Source organism: Cygnus atratus, chromosome 11 (genome assembly GCF_013377495.2).
Source record: "Cygnus atratus isolate AKBS03 ecotype Queensland, Australia chromosome 11, CAtr_DNAZoo_HiC_assembly, whole genome shotgun sequence".
In the NCBI taxonomy this organism is placed as follows: domain Eukaryota; kingdom Metazoa; phylum Chordata; class Aves; order Anseriformes; family Anatidae; genus Cygnus; species Cygnus atratus.
Window position 1 is genome coordinate 14,645,994 of NC_066372.1, and position 23,584 is coordinate 14,669,577.

The 23,584-nt window shown below is 39.5% G+C and overlaps 1 protein-coding gene across 1 annotated transcript in view; it reads right to left on the reverse strand.

Moving 5' to 3' along the window:
* AGBL1 (AGBL carboxypeptidase 1) overlaps positions 1 to 23,584 on the reverse strand; it is a 267,461-nt gene that overhangs the window by 189,794 nt on the left and 54,083 nt on the right. Inside the window, exons 16-17 of the mRNA XM_035554602.2 lie at positions 19,891 to 20,035; positions 16,333 to 16,486 (exon numbers count right to left, since the gene is read on the reverse strand). Of these exons, the coding sequence (XP_035410495.2) occupies positions 16,333 to 16,486; positions 19,891 to 20,035 (299 nt within the window). The remainder of the gene's footprint in view (positions 1 to 16,332; positions 16,487 to 19,890; positions 20,036 to 23,584) is intronic.

The following is a 23,584-nucleotide window of genomic DNA, read 5'->3' on the forward strand; positions in this document are numbered from 1 at the left end:
AAAGTTACAACAAAGCACAGAAAAAAAAGGTACTCATGAATAAAGGAATCAGGCTGCAGAACAGCCTTGGCAGTATCAGAAGGCAAACTAATAGAAGTAAACATGTAACGTCCAGGATTCAGTTGCTTTTCCTTTCATACTACACTACGTATCACTGCAAAAGTGGGAATTTTCACACAAAAGATGTTTTTGTTCTTTAATTCATAGTTTAAGTGATATACAATTTATTTTAAAAATCTTCTCTAGAAATTTCTTTTTGTCAATTAATTTAATAACATGAGCGATCAGTTTGAATTTCTGACACGTACTACAGACTAGCTTCAGGAAGCTGATACTGTGTAACAAGTTTCTTCAGTCGAGGTGCCTTCCTGCATTTTCAATCCAACATTTCCCTAGCGGAACTCTTCCAGCTCATGTTGCCAACAAATCCTTACATTGTTGCTCAGTCATTCTTTACAGCACCATCGGATCCCTAGGATGAGTTCCTCTTTTACTTGACACAAAGCACTCACACTGAAACCATTATATTTCAGAGCATTCACTACCACTTCATCTTCTGCTCTATAAACTATCAGAATGCTTTTAAAAGAATCACTTATTTAAATAAAAGAAAATCCCTGCAAATCATGGTCATGACAGGCTAATGGCAAGCATTGCAAAGATGAATCATCGTCCTTCTATATCTAACAAAGCTTCTTACACCAATACATTGTTTGCAAAAATATAAACACTTCTACCTAATGCTTTCTAACTGCAAGAATATGAGTAACAACATTCACCTGTCATCTAACATCCCCATGAACCTCAAAATCAAAAGGTCTCCTAAAATTATTTTTGTTTTCTCTATTAGTTAGCATGCTTCCTTCATGGATGAAGAAACCAACTACTCAGTCTCACTGCCTGTTTGTAATACAAATTCATTTCAGAGCTTGCACGTATTAGATGCATGCTTTAATTTGATTTATTTTATTTGATTTCTATTAAATTACATTTGAGGCAGGTTAGCAGATGGCCTCATGGGGAGCATCTTACCAGCATTACCCTGTGTGCAAACAGCAATTATTTTATCTGGGCTGAGCCCAATTTCAAGTCACATCTTGATAAGCTAACAAATAAGGTCACAGTATCTGCATTCCAAGTGATATTCCAACTGGTGGGAAAGATGCTTGACAAGCTCGAAGGTGGGTTCTGGGAGCGTTCTGATTAAAAGGGTATGATGTAAAGGAAATTAAGCAGCAAGTCACCTTGCTGAGTGTTGATTGAGCTGTGATGAGCAGGAGCTTTGTTTCAAGTCTATCTACAGACATTCTACATAGCTCGCAGGCCCATCACCTATGTCAGCAGAGAGACTGTATGTCACAACATTTATTGCTCATTCATGGTTAGTAAGTGCTAAACATGGGCAGAATATAGAGAGGGGGGGCACCAAGACTCCAGAGTCCTTCACATGTCTCTTGCTTATTCTTTTACCTCTGGCTAGTTGCTCCTTGTGCAGAACAATTCCTGTGTGTTGGATTATGCTTCACGGTGACCCTCTTGCTGTATTTTCACCCTTTCAAAATGTTTGACAAAGCCGTCACAGGAGTTTGGCATCTGGAAGCTATGACAGACACTATATGACCTGATTCATAAAACATAACTAAACAGCTTGGGCTGCCAGGGGGCAGGATTTACAGGATTGTGTGTTTCAAGAACAGCCTTCGATGCCTGCTCTACTGAATGCACTTTCCCACTCTGCTGCAATACAAATTCCCAAGCTGCATTAGGGTGACCTGCAACACTATGAAATGACAAAGCAGATGAGACACTAATCTTGTTAGAGTCTACCCTGTCTACTGCTGGTCAAGAAGGGGAAAGGAATGACCTTGGCACTGGCTGCACCTTTTACACCAGGTTACAGGGGTAGGGAACACTATAAAAAATAAGACATAATTTTTCAGAAATTACTCCAGGACAGCAAACACAAAGAAAAAAAAAGTCACAGATAATTTCTGCTGTGTTATCCACTACTGCTTCATTTTTACAATGAAAGTCTCCCTGCATCTTTATTTCCTGTAGATGCAGCCTTACCAATGATGTAATTAAGGACTTTCTGCCCTCTCATCCATCCGCCTTTTTTCTTCATTTTCACTTCAGTCACCATCTTCAGGTAGGTGCTTATGGTGGTACCTAAAGGTCCTTTGGAAAACTTATCAAAGCCTGATGCCAGCAAAAATAAATTCCATCTCACTCATTATCTTCTGAAAGACTTCACACATTTCAAGAATATTCTACTTTAACAACACAGGGTTTTAAAGAACAATCAAATTGCCAAAGGATAACATACATATCAGTCACTGAGTTCAACCTCAGTTTCCAAAGTCCCAGTCATGAAGTATTTTGTGCCATCCATATGCACCTGAGAATTGAATTTCCACATGAACCATGACTTCAGAGCACTTCCTCCTCTTTTTGCCTTGGTATTTAACTCATCAGTCATGAAAATTAATTGAATCTGGAACCTAAATATCATCAGAATATTCCATCCTCAGTTATGTTAATTGTCTTATACCACAGCATGGCTATCAATTTCATACTGAAACCCACCCATGCTTCCCAAAATTAGCACATACATACACCTTTGCAGAGTGCTACAATATTCCTGCATCCATCACTATTATGTCTCACTTTCAGACCTGAGGAGAAAAGTGGTGTTTGCAGATCAGTTAAAAAAAAAATCATATTAAATCAGTAAGTTCAGACCAAGGGAAGAATGAGGAAAGAAAATGGGAACTTGTAGTAGGTCTGTTTTTCTTAAGGGGGGGGAAAAAAAGTATAGAACATTTGGAAAAGACACACAAGACAATTCCATAATGCCTTTTCATGTTTTCCCCGAGTCATCCACAAGTCCTTACTTATCTGTGGGTCAAGATATACCTCCAACCCCATTCTGACTTGTTCATTCACTCACACTTACCACCAGTTCACCCCACCAGACTTTTAACACAAAATACAGCTTATTTCTCCTAACACCTTGTCCGTTTCAGAGACGGAAACATCAGGCTAAGCAAGCAAATCTTCAAAACAGTTTGTTAAACAACTTTAATGAAGACAGAAGATAAAAAGCTTGTAAAAAATTACAAAGTGGCAGAGAAATTACTCCCCCCTGCTCCAGCCACAACTAAGTAGTACGACAATTGCAATTGAGAGAGAAAATTGAATTCTAAATGCGCTGGTGATTTGATAGATATAATTTTCTGAGTGTTACTGAGAAAATGCCTTCTTTGGGAAAGAGTTAAGATCTGGAACAAGTCCTGTTGGTTCTGGGACCTGATTCCATTATGCAAACTTAATTAACGTAAAGGTAAGATGGAGTGGAGAGAAAAGGCACGGAACATCTCTAGGATGCCTTAAGAAAAATTGTTCTGACAGGACTATAAGAGTTTTATATATATATTTGGGAGGTCTGCTTACACATATAACAGGTAACTGGTGACTTCAAAATTCAACAGTTTCCTGTGTTGTTTTTTTCTTTTTCCCCTTCCCCTCCTCTCTTCTAGAATAGAAGACCAGGGAAACAGGAGACACACTGACTAGTATTTTTCCTTCTGCTACTCAATTCTGCAAAGTCACATAACAAAATGAAGTAGTAGAAATTGCAGAAAAAGAAGAGCAACCTAAAATGAGTGAAAGGCCTGATGCATCTAGTTTTGTCAGCTAGAAACTGATATCCATCAGCCATATTAAAAAAAAAACATTCTGAAAAGATACCCTTCAAGTTCAGCTCTCTACAAACACTGGTGCACTTTGCAGCATCTACCATGTCACTTGTCAACTAGTTGATCTTATCAGCACATTTACAGTCTGAACATAGCAGCTGTCTCCACTTGTTTACTGGCAATTTCTATTTCTGCATTAGAAACAGTTGGTCAAGCTCAGAGAGCTAACAAGTTTCTCTGATGTAGAGATGGACAAATTCTCTCATTAACTGAAGAGTATTTTAAAAATCATTACAGGGTATTTTCAGTCTTATTTTGTTTTATATATAACTGCAGCCCATTAACTGCAAATTTCTTCTACAATCTGTCAGTTACAAGCAACGAGAAGTGTCAGCCAGTGGCGTCTGCAAAACTATGAGTTTCAATATACTGCTGTACTTATTTTATTGAGATAAGATTGGCCATATCAGTCACATAGAAATGAACCTGTTCTAGAATTAGAGAAATGAAACTCAGTTAAACAGATCAAATAGAAACCAACAGAGAAGCTCGCAGCAAAACCAATTTACACGTAAAAATTACAAATAGCAGGTGTTCAGTATTACAGATACCAAAACAAGGGAAAGCCAAACGCACACCATGTATTGCAAAAACGTCTCCTCACCCACTAAGGCTCTCTGGTATATTAATACTAGGATCAGTACAAAGGAATACCATTCACTATGTTTCACATGAGTGTAGAACTGCTTACACGAACATGGGCAGAGTAGCGGAAGAACCTGCTTGCAGCTCTGGCAAACAAGTAGTAAAGCTGCTCCACACAATCCAAACACCACCAGTAATTTATAATACATGACTGGCTAGGTCAGCCTTTATTAGGCAGAAACACACAGCTCTTAACATGAAATTCAGAAATTGGAACACTGCTTTCCAGAAAGTTTACAAAGCCTTGAGATATTATTTTTTTGTTTAAAAAAGATCATTTTGTTTAAAGTGAGTTTAAAAAACATTTCTTTTGTTTAAAGTAAGCTGCAATAGGCAGTCTCTTTAAACCAGTCAGTCAAGATTTAAAGGGTAAAGATGAAAACAACATGAAAGTTATGACGACACCCACAGTGTTTCCCAGTGGTCTGCCTGCTCGGTATATTGAAGAAGTGTTTGCCTTTGCATGGCAGAAGCCTATGGTTATAGAGTGAAAAATGCAAGATTCACTGGATTATGAGAGAACATCTAAGAGTAGCAGGAGCAGGGTGTGCTATTGTTTCTGCCACAGCCTAGCAATTCTTTACACAGTTTGTGCCAGACTTAACCGTCTTCCCCTAACCTACCTCTAAGCTGAGTTCCCAAACCAACAGCAATAGTTTACTAGGAGAGTAGCAGAGCCCACACTTTGCCCACTCTGTCCAATCTTATTATTGAGTCCAGGTCAAAGAATAGTTTGTTCCCATGAGATTATCCAGCATCAAAAAGCAATATATATCTAGCTCAATCTGCAATCACAGCATCTGGGCCAGAGAAGAAAAAAATACTGGAGACAAACACAGTTCTCTATGACAGCAAGCACACTTATTTGAGCCTGACATCAGTTCATACCTATGCTACGCTCAGTGAGCTTTCCAGCTATGGATTACTCCTTTTCACAAGAGCAACCTGCCAACTGACCTGCCCTTCACTCCCTGACTACAGCTTGCCTGGTACTTAGCAATGAGGAGGTACAACCAAACAGAAAGGAGGACAATTGGTCACTGTGACAGCTCAGCAGCTCCTCTCCTTTTCTTAGAGGAACACTTCTTAATTGCCTTACAGAGAGCAGACAGAAAAGAACATTGTATACACAGGCAATACTTCTACCACTACAAAACTCCAGTTTCTTACCTTGGAGCAAGTCTCCACATCAGCAGCCACGAGGACCTCTTACTGGTCTTTAAGGACAAAACGTGCTCCACAAACTACCAAACCATCCATAACTTCAGCAGGAATCTGAAATCTGCAGGCAACTGATTTATCAGAGGTGTGCAGCAGCAAACCCAACTACCTCCAGGCCAACCCACTTTACCCTGTATCAGGAGGTGCTCTAGAGCCTATAAGTGGTGAAAAACAATAACCTGTGCAGTAAGACACATAACTAATTGGGTGACATTGTGACCTGCTGGAAGAAACCCCCCCCGACCTCTGCTTTACCTTGAGGCATAAGCATTAGCTCTTCACCCCTTCTAAGCATATTGCTTGTAACAATATTCAGTCTGCAGTCAATCTGACCCTAAAATTATGTCCTCCCTCACAGAGCCTCTCTCTGCCATATTGAGAACAAATTTAACTCAATTCGAATGCTTCCCTGGCTAATTTATACAGTACCACATTGACCTTTTAGCGTATGCCCCACAGTACCATATGTGACTGGAATTTATAGCCAGAGAGGGAAAATGTGCAGCTCACTGAAACACACTTGCTGTGTGTCGTGTGTTTTTTTTTCTTCATGCAGTGATTTGAAGTTGATAACAGAAGCCTAGTAGCCATTCAATGCTCGTTCACCATTTCAGGGAGTAAAAGCTGTCTGGAGGCTCTGCTGGGCTGTATTTCAATACCTCTACCAGATATACAGATTGACCATTGGAAGCATGGCATCTGCAGGTGTTTCTGAAGCCTTTGCCCCTAAGGGAGAGATGAAGAATTATTTTTTCCCCTTTCTATGAAGGTGAGAATTTGGACAACCTATTACTGTGATAGAAGCTTGTAACTCCGCTGCAGCAAGGCTGGGACACTGGGGTGTTGTGAGACAAGTGTGTTCCAAACAGCTGCCTATAAATTTCTGAAGCAATATAAGAAATACGCATGAACTCCCCCAAACCTTTTCCAGTTTCATTCAGAATTTTCAATGCCTTATATCAAAAATACAAGTTGTACTATGCACCTGCGAGAAGGCACCTCTGAGGCATTTAAAAACAAACCACTAATGAAAATAATTATGACAAACAGTTATGTAGTGATTTAGATTTTCAAGATGTTTAATTCATTAACATTTCAGAAAAGGCTCTGATATACTGGAAGAATGGGGCATAGACAGTGCTAAGAGCTACTGATATTCTAGCCCAAGTCCGTGCCAACCAAGAAGACATTGCTAACTCATATTGTAGAAAACACTGCTGTTAATCACAATATTTATCCTCTGGAAAGGACATGGAAAGGATATGCAAAGGTTACAAGTCTCTTAGGACAAAGATGAGACTTATAATTCAAACAAAGAAAGGCAATAGAACAAAAATTATAGAAAGGGAAGAAAACTGCATAGCACAATCCACTAAGAAGAGAACTTAGAACAAATCTCCAAATTTCAGAATGAATGTTCTTTCAAAAAAAATGAAGAAAACATGACACACACCACTACTGTGAAAAACTACAGACGAATGAAGAAGAGCCATAGCAGCACAAATTATCTCATTTCAGATGGCTGTCCCACTAGCATGCACAAACGGTGGGAGAGGAAAGAGAGATTACACTATTTGCTTTCTCCTTTTGCAAAATAACATTGCTAGTTCCTTATGCTCCAAGACACGTTTTTCAGGATCCTCAATTCAGTGTTTTCTGTGCTCTGCTTGCTGTCTCGACCATTGGATTCAATATGTTAATAGGCATTTTGCCAAACTCACAGAAGGCTGACCGCAGCATCAGTGCTGTGCTAGTTGAGTGAGTCCCACCGAATGCTGGAGGTCAAAGAACAACTGATATATTATGAAAAACACTGGCCTCAGTCCGCAGACAGCCCCAAATCTATCTCACAAATTTCATGTTCCACTCAACCAGCTTCCACCTTTATGGTAGCAGACTGAATATTCAAACAGGAACACATTTTTGCAGGAATTTGTCTGTAAATAGCACACCGTTCAGGGCATTGCAATGGGCTGCCATGTTGTTATGACTGGGATATCAGAAAAAAAAAAAAAAAAAAAGAGAGAAAGGATGTTTTAAATTGAAAGACAATCTTGAGAAATTTAGAGCTGCCAGTGTTACATATCTAGAGAGCTTTACTTTGGCTTTAGATGCCTGACAAACTACCTATTCAAGCAGAAAAAGTTCATATTCACAATTCTGTAACTATTTAGCATTGCAGAATACGACATCTTTATTCATCCATTCTTTACTGCATTAAAACAGAATCACAGTTTTCACTACAGCTGACTTCTTGTCACCAAAAACAAAGTGTTTGGTACAAAGCAAGAGAGAAACCAGCACCTCTGCAAATTAGGAGTAAATCTTCTACTCAAGGGAATTTGCAGATAAAAAAAATCACTATTGCAGACATAAGAATCAATCAAAAAATGTTTTGTTTTTCCCCTCCACAGTTTGCTATAATCTTCTCATTCAATTTCTATACACAATAAAATCTGTTCATTTTTAAATATAATCACAAGTAAGGAATAGAAATAGAAAAGGAGATGAAAGAAAAAAAGCAGAAAAGATTCCATAAATTGAATACTTTAAGGAAGTGTAATGCTTGTGGACTTTTCTGCATAAAATTGCAATTTGGATCACGTTAAGTACCTAAGCGGGCAGAAAGACAATCTGAGACAATATCCTCTGTTCAGATTCAGTGGAAATGCCATTTAATAGAAGTCCTCTACTTCGGGCCCTGAAGTATTGGTTTCTTTCCTGAGACTTTCATCAGCAGTAGCAACAGTGCTTTTTGTTGTATGACACTTGCTATGTAGAAATGCAATTATCATCATAGAATGGTTTAGGTTGAAAGGGACCTTAAAGATCATCTAGTTGCAAGCCCCTTGCCATGGGCAAGAGCGCCTACCACTAGAGGAATATTCCACTATTATAAAAGCATATTCATCCTTTCCACAGAAACCACTGAAAATCCAGACAGAAATATTGGAAACTGGATTGCTCTATGAATAGTTGGCAAACAGGTGTGACCTAAGAGCTCGGCAGCATTGGCTATGCTGTGTGTATGTGTGTTGGAGAAGGTACAGAATGCAATGCCATTAAGAGAACAACAGATGTGCTTGCCATTGTGAACTGTTTCCAACAAGCACAATGCCAGGTTAGCACTTCAGCTGAATTGCTACAGGCAGTTCTTCTGACTGCTTGAAAGATCATTACTAATCAAAGCAGGTCATTCTGCCTCCCTACTTCAGCATTGTTAGATGAGAGCTTCCTTTAAAGAGTGCATTTTCCTTTTGGGTGGGCTAACTCCAATAAGGCATTGATCTAATTTGATCCCCGTTTCATTAGGAGATCTGTCATCTCCAGCTTTAAAAAAGTTATTCAAGAGAATAGAGCATAAGTTTTTCATAATTAACATGCAACACTGGTTGCTGCCATGCAGGGAGCAGGCACAGTTATTATAACTTGAAGTCAATAGTTCATAAACTATAATGCATTATTAATCAATTATCGAGGCCTGAATTACATTTAATGAGATTAAGCTGATTGGAGCACTAAGCTATTTGAATCATATTGATTTAATCAATGTGCTTAATTAAACAGTGTACATTTTCCACATGATCATTATTTCCCAGTATCCTGCACAAGTGGCCTTTGCAATTCACATCCTTTGCTGTTCTTTGTTCAGGAATTGTTCTCTGCTGCAAATTACATTTAAAGGTAAAGGGGTTTGCTCCTTTTTGAGAAAAGATCAAAGCTGCAAAGCAACCATGTAACTAGCTAATACAAGCCAACCAAGAAACGTTAGAATATTTCTCCCAGAAACTGTGTCTTTTTGACTCCTTATGCTTAAGAGGAGACCAAGTAAACACACCTCATTAGCCTCACTTTATCTCTCATTCTAGTTCTGGGAGCAACTGGAGATTTGAAGGGCAGAAGCATCCTTCCACTCTTTATTCCAAAAATATTACTCTTTCCATCTTTAGAAACATACTCAGGCAGAAAATGTGTCCCAACTCTCATAAAGATTACATTTTGGTAAAGGAGGTGTCATTGTCTCTTTATAATAATACCTGTAATGGTTTCCCCAGCCTTGCATGAACGGGACATGTGATGACTGAAAAGCAACTCAAAGCGACAGCAGTTACAGATGTAAATCTATTTGCTAGTGTCATATTTTGTTTAATTTTCCTCACCACTGCTGCTAGTTAGCTAGGACATTCAGCTCTGTAACACTGCACAAACTGCTGTAAGGACGCTCATCAGGTGCATAGGGGAAATACTCGTAACACACTGCATAATCAGTATTATTAATGGGAGTCACAACAGTACAACCAGCCATGAAGAGAGGTTTCCAATTACTTCCTTTGCGATACCGTAACCTGGGACTGCCCCATTCCACTCTGCAGAAGTGACAAAGTTCCTGTATTCTCAATGGATGCAGGATTAACCCCCACGGCAATATAAGATGTTCATGCCTTTGAGCTGAGAATGCAGTAATGATGGTGGTCATCAGCCAGGGGCATGATAGTGTACAAACATAGAACAACTGAAATCTTCAGTCCTTAAGGAATTCTTTTCTCACTGTTTGTTATCCCCTTGTGTTAGGCACCATTCCAGTTGGTGCTACTATACACCTCTTCAGTTATACCTTCCCCTTCTCTACCTAAAGAAGGGTGCTAACGTACCCACACCACGTCAGTGCACAGCCAAGGAAACACCTCCTGAGGAATGCACACACAGCAAGCTCAGAACAGTAGTGCAGCGTAAACAGGCCTTCTCCGATCACTCCTTTTGCATTTGGTGATTTCAGTTCAGTCACTCTTAACATTGACAATGTATTGGCGTGCTCTTTCTTTAGAGAATAGAATTTCATCATCATCCACGCATGACTGGCTAGATGTTTTACCTACACTTTGAAGAGTCTATCTGTCCATTTACTCTGCCATTCATAATAGTATCCTAAGGCCTGCAAGGGCTTGTCAGCTGGCGGATCACTTTCATTGTCCTTCACAGTCTTATCGGCTCCTGCTTCCTGCAGTAAACGAACCAGTTTTCAGCTTTGCTTTCCCAGTCGTTTAATTGGGCTCAGAAGCTCAGGGTCGTAGATTATGGAAAATGCCGCTGTACCCACTTTATTTCTGATTTGCCTTTATATTTATACTGACTACTTCAGGTTATTAGTTCTCTTCCAGTCATAATTAAGCATCACTTGTCACTGAATGAATAGAAAGAGGTAAAGAATCATTCCATCATCGCTATGGGTATCTTGTAAGCATGAAGTTAAGCCTTCATATTTTAAACATTTTAATGCCTCAGTTGTACAATGCTATGCACACAGATCAGCTGTTCCAGCTACAGAAAATCTTTCATTAAAGCGCAGATCTTTTCTAAAAGAGAGTCAATGTGCATTACCATGTTCATCATCTCCTGGAGACTACTGACTTAGTTCATTTAATCTGCCTAGAAAATATACATTTGTTCTACCTGCCAAGCTGGTAAACTGTTTTTGGTGTGAAAGATGAACTTGAATCTGACAGATTCTTGTACCAGATTCTAGTCACAAACCAGTCTTCACTGTGACAAGCACACTGTTTTATTTTACACTAGGCCAAGCATACCTCATTGCTAAAAAATGGCACCTGCACAAGACACATAAGAAACCATGATAAGATTAGGCACTAACTGAAAATTTGCAATTGTCCGTATCCATTAAAAAATGGAGCATGTAAGTCAAGCACCAGGAATAGTAGAGGTCTCTCAGGAATAAGAGAGATCTTTCTGTTGAACATAGGTTAACTGCAGTGGCAAACTCTCTGCCAGAGGGGTTTGGTAGAACACAGACACATAATGCACATTTGAATACATAACACTGTGAATTAAGGGTTTATTAAGTACACACATGATGTTAACACCGTCTTCATGGGGCTATGTATGGTAAGCCCAAGAAAATCAGAGCTCTACAAGCTCCAATTAACTTCATTAAACAGCGACTCAGCACCAATATTTGAAGCTTCGTCATTCCTGCTGGTTCTGCATTTAAGAACACTTCTGAAAGATGTGGAGCGTTGCTCTCTTGGGAAGTCCCTCTCATCAGACAATGTCTAAGGCTAGACCTGATACAGCCACAAGCAAAGTCGCCAAAGAGTAAATGCCTACCCAGCCATTCTTTCCACTCTCCAACTTCTCTCATTTTCAAAGGTTCACAAGTTGTGATTCAATATCTAAGGCAGGCATGGTGTACTGGCTCACCACACTCACGGGAGCTTGCAGAAAGCTGTTTTAGTTTTATTTTATGTTTTAAATAATTCTGAGAAGAGCTACAGTCTTCTGAAGAAAAGTTCTGTACGTAATATGGAAGGCCAAATTTGCAGAGTGTAACTCTGTGAGAAGGAAAAAGAAGGAGGAAGGAGGAATATGGAAAACACAGGTAACAACAAACTGATTAAGTTTGAAGAGAAGTTGTTGTGCTGTTTGTGTCTGAGATGTTGTACGACAGCGATACAAAACAAAGGGAGTCAAGGAGTACCTGGCTCATTTCTTTCTCTCCTCATATCAGTTTCAGAATTGATCATTTAATAAAAATAATTCAGTACACCACCATCACATAAACAGGAGATAGAGAGGAATGAGAAAGGAGCTTACATGGATATCAAAGCCCCACATAAACTACGCATAATGAAGAAAAACAGCAGCCCATTTTTCTTCCCTTTAGTATGCGGTGAATGTGCAGCTCCTGTCAGCGTGCACGGCTTGTGCTTCCTATTAACAAGGTGCACATTAATAAATTTAACTCAGACAAATTTAACCATCCTAGGGCCACATTAATCAAAAGCCTGACAAGTCCAATCTGAAAGAGTCAAGCGAGGAAAATAAAGCACAGCTGACACAGAAGATGCCATGCCCTCATCATCCCTGGGTCGCTCCCACTCTATCAGTACCTCCAGTAGTGCAATAACTCCTCCTCACCGAGCTCCTATCAGGAGTATCACGGTCTCCTCCCAGCAATCCTCACCCAATGCCTCTTCATCAGTGATGTTTCCCACTCCTCATGCAGCTATACTAGAGAAGGATTTAGAGTATTAAAAGTACAATCACGAGAAACGGCTATGAAGCCCTGAAAAGCTTTGTATTTTACCTGCGCCACTGGTATTATTGAAAAGAACCTCTCAGGGTGCAGATTAACAAATGTACAAAGCAGAAATAACAAATTTGATAGGAGAGTAAAATGGCTATAGCTCATGAGAACTATGAATTGTACAGAACCCTGGAAACAGAAGGAAAGAACAAGGGCTATCAATTTTTATTCATCACCCATGTGCGAAGTTTCCCAATGCTGGAGCTTCACATCACTTCTCAAGCTGAAATGCAAATGCATGGACACTGTACAAAGCAATGAGAGTTACTACTAGGAAAGTCTCCATCCTTTGATTCCCTCACAGTTGTTGCTTTTGAGTTATGTTTTCAGCCTGGAAAATATCGACAAACAGGCCCCTCCATCAGCCAACCCACTTTATAGAGAGAAGGGCATGTCATGATGAGGAAGCTAAGAAGCAACTGTTGATCAAAGCCACAAAAAGCAGCACAAATTAAGCTAAATGCATCCCCCAAAGCCATAATTATCAAAGCTGCTTATACAAAATAAGTATATATGTGATTATTCACATTTGCCTGGAGGCATCCCCACAGCATAAAACACATGGTGCGCTTGCTGTTCTTCCACTTGATAAAACAACAAATATTTTCATCACCTAAGAGTATTGGTGTTTACATTTATAGTTTTGGAAACTTAAGAGAAAATGTGTTGCCTTTCCTTGACACTGTCTCTCCCCCAAACAATTTTTATTTCAGTTCAGGCAGCTGGGTTTGTACACATTCTGCTTTCATTGAGTTCGACTGGTTCATAGACAGATTTAGGAAGTCAAGCTCATTTCCTTGCAAAGCTCCATCAGAAGAGTTTACTGGCACATAATTTCATGGAATTTCAGTCAGAACTATGAGCTTCTACTGAATTCATGTAAGATCACAAACCAGGAGGTATTTCTCTCTCAAAAATAAAGAGGACTTGGGCCACATAACTAGAATTTGAACCCAAATGCTGAATATTACAATATCCTGAGGCATTCAAAATAAGTACCTGTCCAAAATGTTCATAAATCCTTCATGAATCTTTCAGTGAATCTGTACTGAATGAGAATCCAAGCCTACACTGCACTGGGATTGCGCAAACCTTGCCTTTACAGACAGGTTAGTGACTTTTGAAAGCCTGCCAGACACTACTTCAACACTGCAAGATGCATTCTCGGGGGAGAGGGTGCCCCAGAAAAAGGTAATACCTCCTGTCACATTTATTTCATGATACTCCCTAAAAGCAGTGTGACTTTGGGGGGTATGATTTCGCTGGTCAATATTGTGTTGTCATTCCCTCATGACCCTGTACCTCTCAACTGTCACAAATACAGGCTGTAAGTCCTGCATACACAGAGGACAATCATTCTCCCCAGTGTACCACACTTGGTACAATAAGGTTTCAGGTCAAGGACTCCAAAGACTGTAAGATGATATACAGTCTAGCACATTATTACCATATGCAGTTACAGTTCCCTCTGGTGGCTGGCACCAAAGGTGGAAACGTCCTTAGCTATTCCTGCTTTACCTCCCTCCGTTGGTACAGGCTGGTGATTTTCTTCCAGAGTTTTTATCCTGATCACTATGTCTGCATACCTGCAGATGTTGGCATGTTGCTGGGTTGGTCAGAAAGCAAGACCATTGCTTTCTGTTTTGGAAAATTGATGGTTATTTTTATTTATTTATTTTATTTTATTTTGTAAGTTTCCTATGTCAGAAAAGCAAGACTTTGCATAAAGTCCTATGCAAACCAAACATGCTTAATCCAGTGGTCAGCACATTCACGTATCATGTGACTGACCCACTCCAAGTCCCTGCTTTGATAAATCCAACCATTACCTCACCTTTTATTTTGCACTCTTATTGGAAAAGCATATTTACCTGGGCTGAAAAACTTGTTCACTGCATGTCTCTTCTGCATGGCTCCAATCCCTAATTCCAATTTACTTCCAGTTGCCCTATTGAGACTGTCTGCCACAAGGTTTAAAAATTGCTGTCAACAGCTAACATCTAACCAGGTGACCATCTGCAGTATGCCAAAGACTTCTTTATATAACCATGCACTCCCACCACAACTCCCACCCGCTGGTTTTCTGTTCTATAGCATTATTATCATGGAACAAAAGTGCTTAAGGGCAGGAATTCTCTCTTCCTGTTAGGCATGAACAGCACCCACCACAGCCAAACTCCCTAGAGTGCTGCATGTGATATTGTAATGTAAATACTACTAATAATAGCAGTGCCAATGATCCCATTTTCTCTGACACTGCCTCCAGTTCCCACCATCAAGGCAGTTTATGTGCAAGCATCTTATGAATTCCCATGTAGGCTGTAGTTGGCAACTTTCTGCCATTTTGCTTTAAAATTTCAACCTAGGAAAGTATATTCATGCTCAGAAACATGCTAATTCTAATGTAAATGCTCCCTGAATGAAAACGTACCAACAATTACAAAGAGGTCTGAGCTTAGGATGATTACACTGTAATGTCAGCATAACTGCAGTCACTGTGCTGTAAACCTAAACTAGGAAAGACAGCAATAACTTCCCCCAAACTCTGTTGTGTGAGCTTCCTTTTAGTTTATAAATTTGGAATGGGCATTGTGAGGAGTCTGACTTACCATCACATATCCCTGAAAAGAGAATTCTGTGATTAGAAATGTAGTTCATATCACAGAATCTCTTTCGATATATCTAGCCTAATATCTCCATGAGATGATACATATTTGCATAACAAGCTAAGAGATTTAAGGCAATCTAAATTTCCACACTCCCTAGAATTTCTCCACCTGTGTAACAGATACATAAAGAGCAGACAAAAAAATATGTTTATGCCTTACTCCATACTCAGGAAAAAAAGTTTCCTCTCTACATCAACCTATATATAGGTAGTCTGACACTTAGACGTGAAAGACAAAGCTAATCCAATGTGATGCTAACCAGAATGTTCTTGTCACTTGCTGTTGTTTACAGGAACTTATATAGCTTAACATCGTTAATCGAGGTCACTAGAGGTCTAAATCTTTGACTTTCACAATGAAAAATAACTATCTCTAGATATAACATGGTAGCTATTATAGTACAGTTACCACATCATCAGTTAAGACTGACAAAATGCAAGAAGCCATAGTATGTCCAGATGGAGCTTCCAGGCATTCTGGAGGATCTGGAATTTGACCAGGACACTTCAATTACTGCACACATCTGGGAAAGAATGCTCTTGTATTTTTTGGGCAAGTTTGAAACTTCAAAATAAATAAATCATTTCAATTTGGAATGTCAACAAGAATAAAAAAAAAATCTTTCAAGCTTCTTTTTGAATTGGTTACTAAAGCAGTTTCTTGCCATTGGAGATATTTGATACTAAACTTTCTGTTTTGGATTATTAAAGAAAAATTGAAGTAAAGAATGATTTTATGTATCCTCCCTCTGTATAAATCTGTCATTTAAAAGAAGTGTTGTAATTTGCTGTTCTTGATATTTAGTTTTCCTTTTTTTTTTTTTTTCAAAATGAGAAAAGCAAGAAAATCAACATATTCACAAAACAGGTTGTCACTGCCACTCCTTGCATTACCACAGTCACCAGCATCTTTTTTAATGCTTCATTTGGCTACTTACGGAACTGCTCCAAGTCATCGCTTTTTTTAGATTCTGGCATGGCGGTGATTGTGAGCAATGGGCATGGATTTCCTCCTAGCGTCTGGCAGAGCGTCTGCTTCCTCCAGTAGACTTTCTTGGGGTTCCTATTTTGTTCCTGAATGTCAAGATGGGCCTGAGAAAAAGCAAGGAAACAGATTTATGAGTTCATGGTCTATAAAAACCGATTTTATTCCACTGTCTCTATGTGATTATTGGTACTAATTTCATCTCTTGCTAACTCACCAGCTTCTCTCTTATGCCAGTTAATAGTATCTCCTTTTACATACCTTCAGTAAGCATAAGCCTTTCAGAACACAGCCCAGTTCACTGAAGCTGCACAGGTCTATTACTCATGTATCATTTTACCTGAACTCTTCCTAGGTGCTTCTTTTATTAGCAAAAAGGGGTTTCTATGCATACATGAAGTCCAGAAAATAACTGCATACTCCTTATGTTTTCATAGAGACCATGTAACGTGAGAAAAATTGTCTTTTTTCAGTATTTATAGAACTGACTGGTTAGCTGTCAAGCATATGTCAGTGAGACTCAGGAACAAGTCCAGACCAGAGGCAGTCAAAAAGTTTACATCAAAACAGTTTTGTACAGCCACTAGCAGGGAAAGTGAGTAAGAGCATCCTTCCAAAAAGTTACTTAAAAAGGAGTCATCATCCCCCATCCCCCAAAGTTTATGGTTGTCAGTTTTAAATAATTCTTACAAAAAACAGCTTCTCGAGAAATTTGAGAAAAAGAATTGGCAGCCTAAAAAAAAGAAAGAAATCTTTTTGGAACTAGTTCTAATCGCCTCATTAGACACATAGCCACTCACCACCCACACACCAGATGATGTGCAGTTCTCAGTGGCTCTCTCTCCCTGTTTATGTTGCAATTGCAAGTGGCAATGATACTGTAAGTAATCTCATTGCAGAGTGTCGCTAACTGTTGTGGAGCACCGGTTGTCTCTAGACTGGAAGAAACAGGTATATTGCAGTATGCACGCTCATCCTAATACAATCTTAACTAAAATGCATGAGTTCACAGAACAGCCTTTATGTGGTAACTTTTTGTGTTTAGAAGTCAGGGGTAAATTTCAGCCAATGTTTAAGGAACAAACTACTTCTATTCCTAAAACCTTGAACTTTACCATCTTTCAGACTGCTTTTCCCAGTGTTTTGAATGAAAACACAAAACTGAAATTTACAGTCATCTGTGTCATGAAATAATTAACATACTGCTCTACAAAGTAAATTCAATTATTAGACCCATTTAAAGATCTCACATAGATACAGAGAACTCAATACCATCATTTACTTATGCTTCTGGTACCCAGTGAAACTTAATTGGGTATAGCTGCCATAGAGTTTTCAGCTAGATATCTAAACAATTAACGCTATGATGAAAAAATAGATAAATTACTGTTCATAAAATAAATATAATTACTAATGGACAAAAAGTAATGAACTGCAGAGTGCATCCAGTTCAAATAGGATTCCGCAATATGTATTTCCTGTAAACATGCCTGTAACAATTAAATATATACGATATTTAAAAGCATTTCCAAATTACTAACTTCATATCCAAGTTTATCTTCTTTCCCAAAGCATTATGTATTTAATTGGGCCCTTGGGTTCCTAATCACTTTTAATTTATTACTGATATGTAAAACCAACATATTCACCAGTGGACAAATGCTTTAAAATAAGATCTACTGGTGCACAAACCTGATTTAGCTTATTCACTGTATAAATTAATGTAACATAGAAATGTGCAAACTGCATCACTCAAGACATTTTAAATTAGTCCAAGCAAATAAGCCGTTTAGAATTATTAGAGGCAACAATTTTGCTTTGGATAAAGAGCTGGACAGAACAATCTATCAATCTTTTCCACTTATAATTCCCATTTACAAAATTTTATGGTCCTTACTGAGTTTGAGTTCATTTAAACTTTTCCTGGGGCAAAATTTCCTTAAACTTCAATAAGCATTTTATTTGAAGAGGCAGTGAAATACTTCAAGACTTGGTCCTGCAAGTCTAGGAATAACATCTTTTTCATCTCCATTCAATTCATTCCAGAGTAGGTGAGATATTCAGGGATTCCCAGAGCATACAAATTTTCCAAGTCTCCCTTGCTTTTGTGCCAGCAGAAGGTAGAAATCAATAACAGTAAAATAGTGATGAGGCACTGCATCTCCATAATAAAGCATGGTGGTGAATAACTCTACCCAATTCTTCAGTACTACAATTGTAATTGTAATACCCTGCAGACTGCAGTGTATATGTCTCTTTAAGGCTATAGGTCAAAACCCACTACTAGGGCGTGCTCTCCTCCTCATTGATTCAGAGGAATAGCTGGTGCGCGTAAGCCTGATGAGAAGTGAGCTGGCAGGCATAGCTTGGACTGTGAAGGCCTGATTGGCCTTCTCGCAGCTATTGAAAGCAGTTTCTTTGAACATCCATAATGGGATGTAAAGCAGTTGACAAGAGACTGTTTTTTGAGTGGGAATTAATCTAATCCGGGCTATGCTGGCAGCATACAAAGCTGCATGGCTACTAAGTGAGAGAGGACAGTCTCCTTAGAAAGCCTGTGTACGCTTTCATATCTGATGATGGCAAACAGGTATCATTGTAGAAAATTAGAATAAGCCCATATTTCACCAACCCACACTGTCATTAAATGTCCAGAACTAAAAACAATTTTATTTTTATTTTTTGCCGCGGGTGGAACTGATCTCCAGGAACCTTATGTCTTCATTTTCTGCAATATCTTTCTCAACTTTAACAGTGCGAAAGTCACAAAGCAACTCGCAAAACCATTCATTTCCCCTCTTTTATTCTACCTTCCTTTTAGACCTTGGGTTCTCCCAGATCAATCTGAGAAAATGCATTTGATGCATTTCCCAGAATACTCTCCTACCATCCACCCCAGCCAGAAAAGGCTGAAGAAAACAAATTCTTCCCCAGGAAATAAGCTCAGTAAAACTAAATAATACAATTTATGCCTTGGATTCATATTCTTTTAGTTTTCAAATCGACAGCACTGGTTTGGGGTGTCACAAATGCCTCCTGACACTCCAACTGGCACAGATGAAACAGCTGACAAAGAATATTTGAAGAAGACCTAGCACTGTGCTATTGTTCTACTTGCAGGTTTAGCTCTGAAAGCTAAGCTGCTATCTTCTGGCAGAAGCGGGGGTGGGCAGCCTTCACTTCTTACTTGCCGTTAGCTATAGATCTTTGCTTCTCTCAGGAGGATACTGCAAGCCCAAGCAAATAGAGACGTCTTGGGCTTGCATTATCTTATGACTGTTATGTTTGCACTCCAGCTCATCCCATGCAGTTTTTTTTTTTTTCTCCTTCAACATTCTGGGCTCCAGAGCTGACAGAGGCTATAGTTGCAAGTAAGGCATTGAGAGCATCATGATAGTTAAATAGCCGCTTGTGAGAACAGACCTCTATGCTATCACAAGGACCTCTCGTGTCCAAGCATCTCCAATCTATCAGGCCTATCAGTTTATTTAGATAGACGTATCAGCATTACCATCATTGTGGAGTAGGTGTAGGGGTAATGGTAGGCCAGGTAGCAGACATCATCTTTGTGAGGGAACTTGATGCTGAAGGTGAGTGTGTAGTAATATTTTCCTTTCATGCCTCCTCCTGCAGCTGCACTGCAGCGGTAGTGGTTTCTGGATGAAGAGAAAGTGGACAGTTATCACTTTCAGATGCACATTTGGAGTAGCCGTGAAAGAACAAAGCATTCAGAAAACTGTCAACCCTGAATGAGTTTTCACTTTATACTGAAGATGGGCTCTAAACTCATCCCATTGTTGGATGTCTGGGAAGTCTGGGAAGGACACATGTAAATACAGCAAATCCAATCCCAGCAATGAACAGGTACAAAATATAACAGAGCTAAACAGCACCCTGTAACATAGCAAGGCACCAACAGGCTATATGAAAAGTAGGAAGGTTAGAGAAACTGTGGTCCTACTAGACACAGAAATACAAGAAGCATCATGATTTTAAGTACCACTGTGCAAATTGAGATTCAAGGCTCTCCTGGGATTCACTCAGTCCACAAAGGCCAGCAGGCAGATAAGTGACAAAACGACATGTAGCAGTACTAGCACAGCCAGTCCCAGCTAGTCATGCAGCTCCTGGATGGGAGCTCTCTCATGGAAACATAGCAGTTTGTCTCATTTTGTGAAGGTGAAAATAAGAAGCTAACTAATGCTAGTTCATACAGTGCAGTCCAGACGTTTAAATTAATGCATTCAGCTAACACTGTGGTATTGCTTTCAACATCCAGGTTATCTTGCTCTGAGCTGTATGTAACTATTCACATCCCTGAACAATGCCACATAAAAATATTCTGTGAAAGTCTGGAGATTTAGAAAATACAAATATCCTAATAGAATGTGAAACCAGTCATTCAGTTCCACCACGAGACAGCAAGGGACATGCCAGGAAAAAACACAGGATACGCATAAAAGTCTTTAAAATGTCATCAAAGCCTCTGTGTTGACTAGGAAGAGCAGGAGATTGGGTTGTATGGAGACTGCACACAGAGAAGTGAGCTCACATAGACTTGTAAATTAAGAACTAACAAAAAAAAATCCTCTTTTGGATCTCTCCTTTTCAAATACTTTAGTCTCTCCCTGTCAGGGAACAGTGATGGCCAGTTTCTCCCTAAGAGACAGGGAGCTGAGCTTTGCATCAAAGCCAGCAGGGCAAGGGCCTCACCAGCCAGGGTCCCCTCATGGTATCTCGGCAGGGTATGCCCAGAGATGGCAGTTCCGCCGCTAGTCCAGATCATCAGACAAGTTTGGGGTGATGAGGCAGGTCCGACATCAAGGCAGGAGATCAGTCTGTGGGTCAGGGTCCAGACCACTACAGTTCTTACCGAAGCATAGACGTAGCTGCGGCTGAGTTAGAGCCTTTCTACAACATAGCTCAGGCAGGGACTGAACAGCCAGCACAGAGCTTAAAGAGGGCCCATGGGCAAAGGGTTTGGGCAGTGGAGGCCACAGGTGAGCCTGGTCAGAGCTACCAAGGCCTATCACTACACTCAGGCACTTGACACTCCCTTTATTAAAACTACAAAATTTTAAAGGGAGCTTCTCAATCCGTTCCCAATCTACTCTTGCAGGAGATTTATTCTGATAAAGAGATGACTTTAGGCTGAGTAAGAAAGTTTTCTTTCAGCAGAGATGAAGAGACAATTCATGCACTTTAGGGAGAAGCTTCACAGCAAATTGCATCCATAAGTACATTTCAAACAATATTTTTCCCACATTGCACCAATTATGTGGTTGTGGAACCTTCTGATTCTGAAGGACTATGAGGTTTCTTTGACAAATGTTATCATCAACGTTGCATTAAAATGCAAAATAGAGGCGGCAACCAAAAGATGCAATTTCAGCTCCTGAAATTTACAATACTAGTTTATTTTGCTGCTGTTCATTCTTATTCAAAGGGGTGGAGAGAAAAAGATAATTATTCTTGTCAAATTCTCCTAAATAATCATCTCTTCTTCATAAGGAAGACACAATACAATGCTGCTGGTTTTTTCACCTGAATTTAACATTAGGAACACGTGGGGGTGAATGACATTGAGTGGATCAATAGACAGTACAGAAACACTGAGTCACAGTGGAAAACTGAAAAACCTATGATTTTATCCTCCTAACCCACATGATTTGAACCCTTCACACCAATATTTATCTTGCAAATAAACCACCTTAATATTGGACAAAGAGTCAGATAAAAATGCAATTAATCCAACATATATAGAAACATCTACCTAGCTATTATATTTCAGTGGATCCAGGATTTGAAGTTTTGTTGTTGCTGGTTTGTTTTTAAGGTCAGGACAATACCATTTGACTTAGTTCCTGTTAATTTTGTCAGTAAAGGATAATTAAGAACCATTTCTTGTACAATGGGAAAGGACTAATCTCCCTGGACTCTATTATATTCAGCGTCACTTGGAAAATTAGATAACATTACTTATGAAATACTTTCACAAAGTGCTGAGATCTTCTGAGTTCTTCCATCTAAATTTGTATTTGTAGTCAGAGAGGTTGGTAGAAGCAGGACTTTGCAGAAAGATACTGCCTACATGTCTTCCATGCACATTTGGGAAAGTATTCCTGCCTGTCCCTAATGGCACAGTAAAGGCTTCTCCCTGTATAAAATAGACACTTAAACCAGAAGCTTTGCACCACCAGGCACCTCTGACTTTGATACTAACCTGGCAGTCCATGCTCCTTACTCTTGACAGATCTCACGATCCTGAGTGTATAGATGCATAGCTCTCAAACATCGCTGCTTAGCATCACATTTCATTCTTGTTTTGTGCACCCCTGCAGTTCCAGAAAACCACCCACCCAGAACAGATATTTCTAGATTTTTTAATCACTTCTTGACACCTACTTCAATCTACAGCAAACGGTCTGGTAGTAACAGGAAGGTTACAAGTGGTTTTGTAAGGCTTCAACATTCTTCACTCATACATTAAAAAGAAAAAATACCTGTGTGTAAGCAATATAAATGATCATGTATTCATCCTGCATATAATCTGGTCTCCTCACAATCCATCATAAAATGCAGTAGCTCTGAATCTTTTTGAAGGAAACTTTAAAAGCAGCATTTTTTTTCCTTGCCTCCCTCTCTCCTTCCACTGCTGACACTCCAAGATGTCTCTATTGCCTCCTTGTTACTCCACGAGACCGATACTTTTTCTTCATCACCCCTTTTTCAACCCCACCATAGCAGCAGGAAACCCAAATTAGCAAGCCAGGAAGAGGCTATTATTCTGGGCTTTGCTGGTGTTGCAGCCCACTTAGCGTTGTAACACTGGCATGAGATTTATCTCAGTAGGTGAGCATCAGTGCTATCCTCCACTCACATGTCCTGACCTATCCTTGTCTACTTTTAGGGGAGCTGAGATTGCCTTTCCCTGTACATTTCTAGAGCACCCTGCAGGATGAGGACCTAATCCTGACCATGACTCTTGAGTCTCACTGACAGATGATAAAATTTTCCTAATGAACTGAAACACCATTCAGCAGGATCTTATTTTCTGACTGGAAAGTGTAAATGTATTTTCACTTTTCTTCTGTCTGGTCCTGAGGGAAGGAAACAAAAAAAGACCATAGCAACATTAGGTCCTCACTACCTTATTTGTCTCTTTCCAAAAATGTTCCCAAAGTCTCACACGCTTTCCAGAAGCT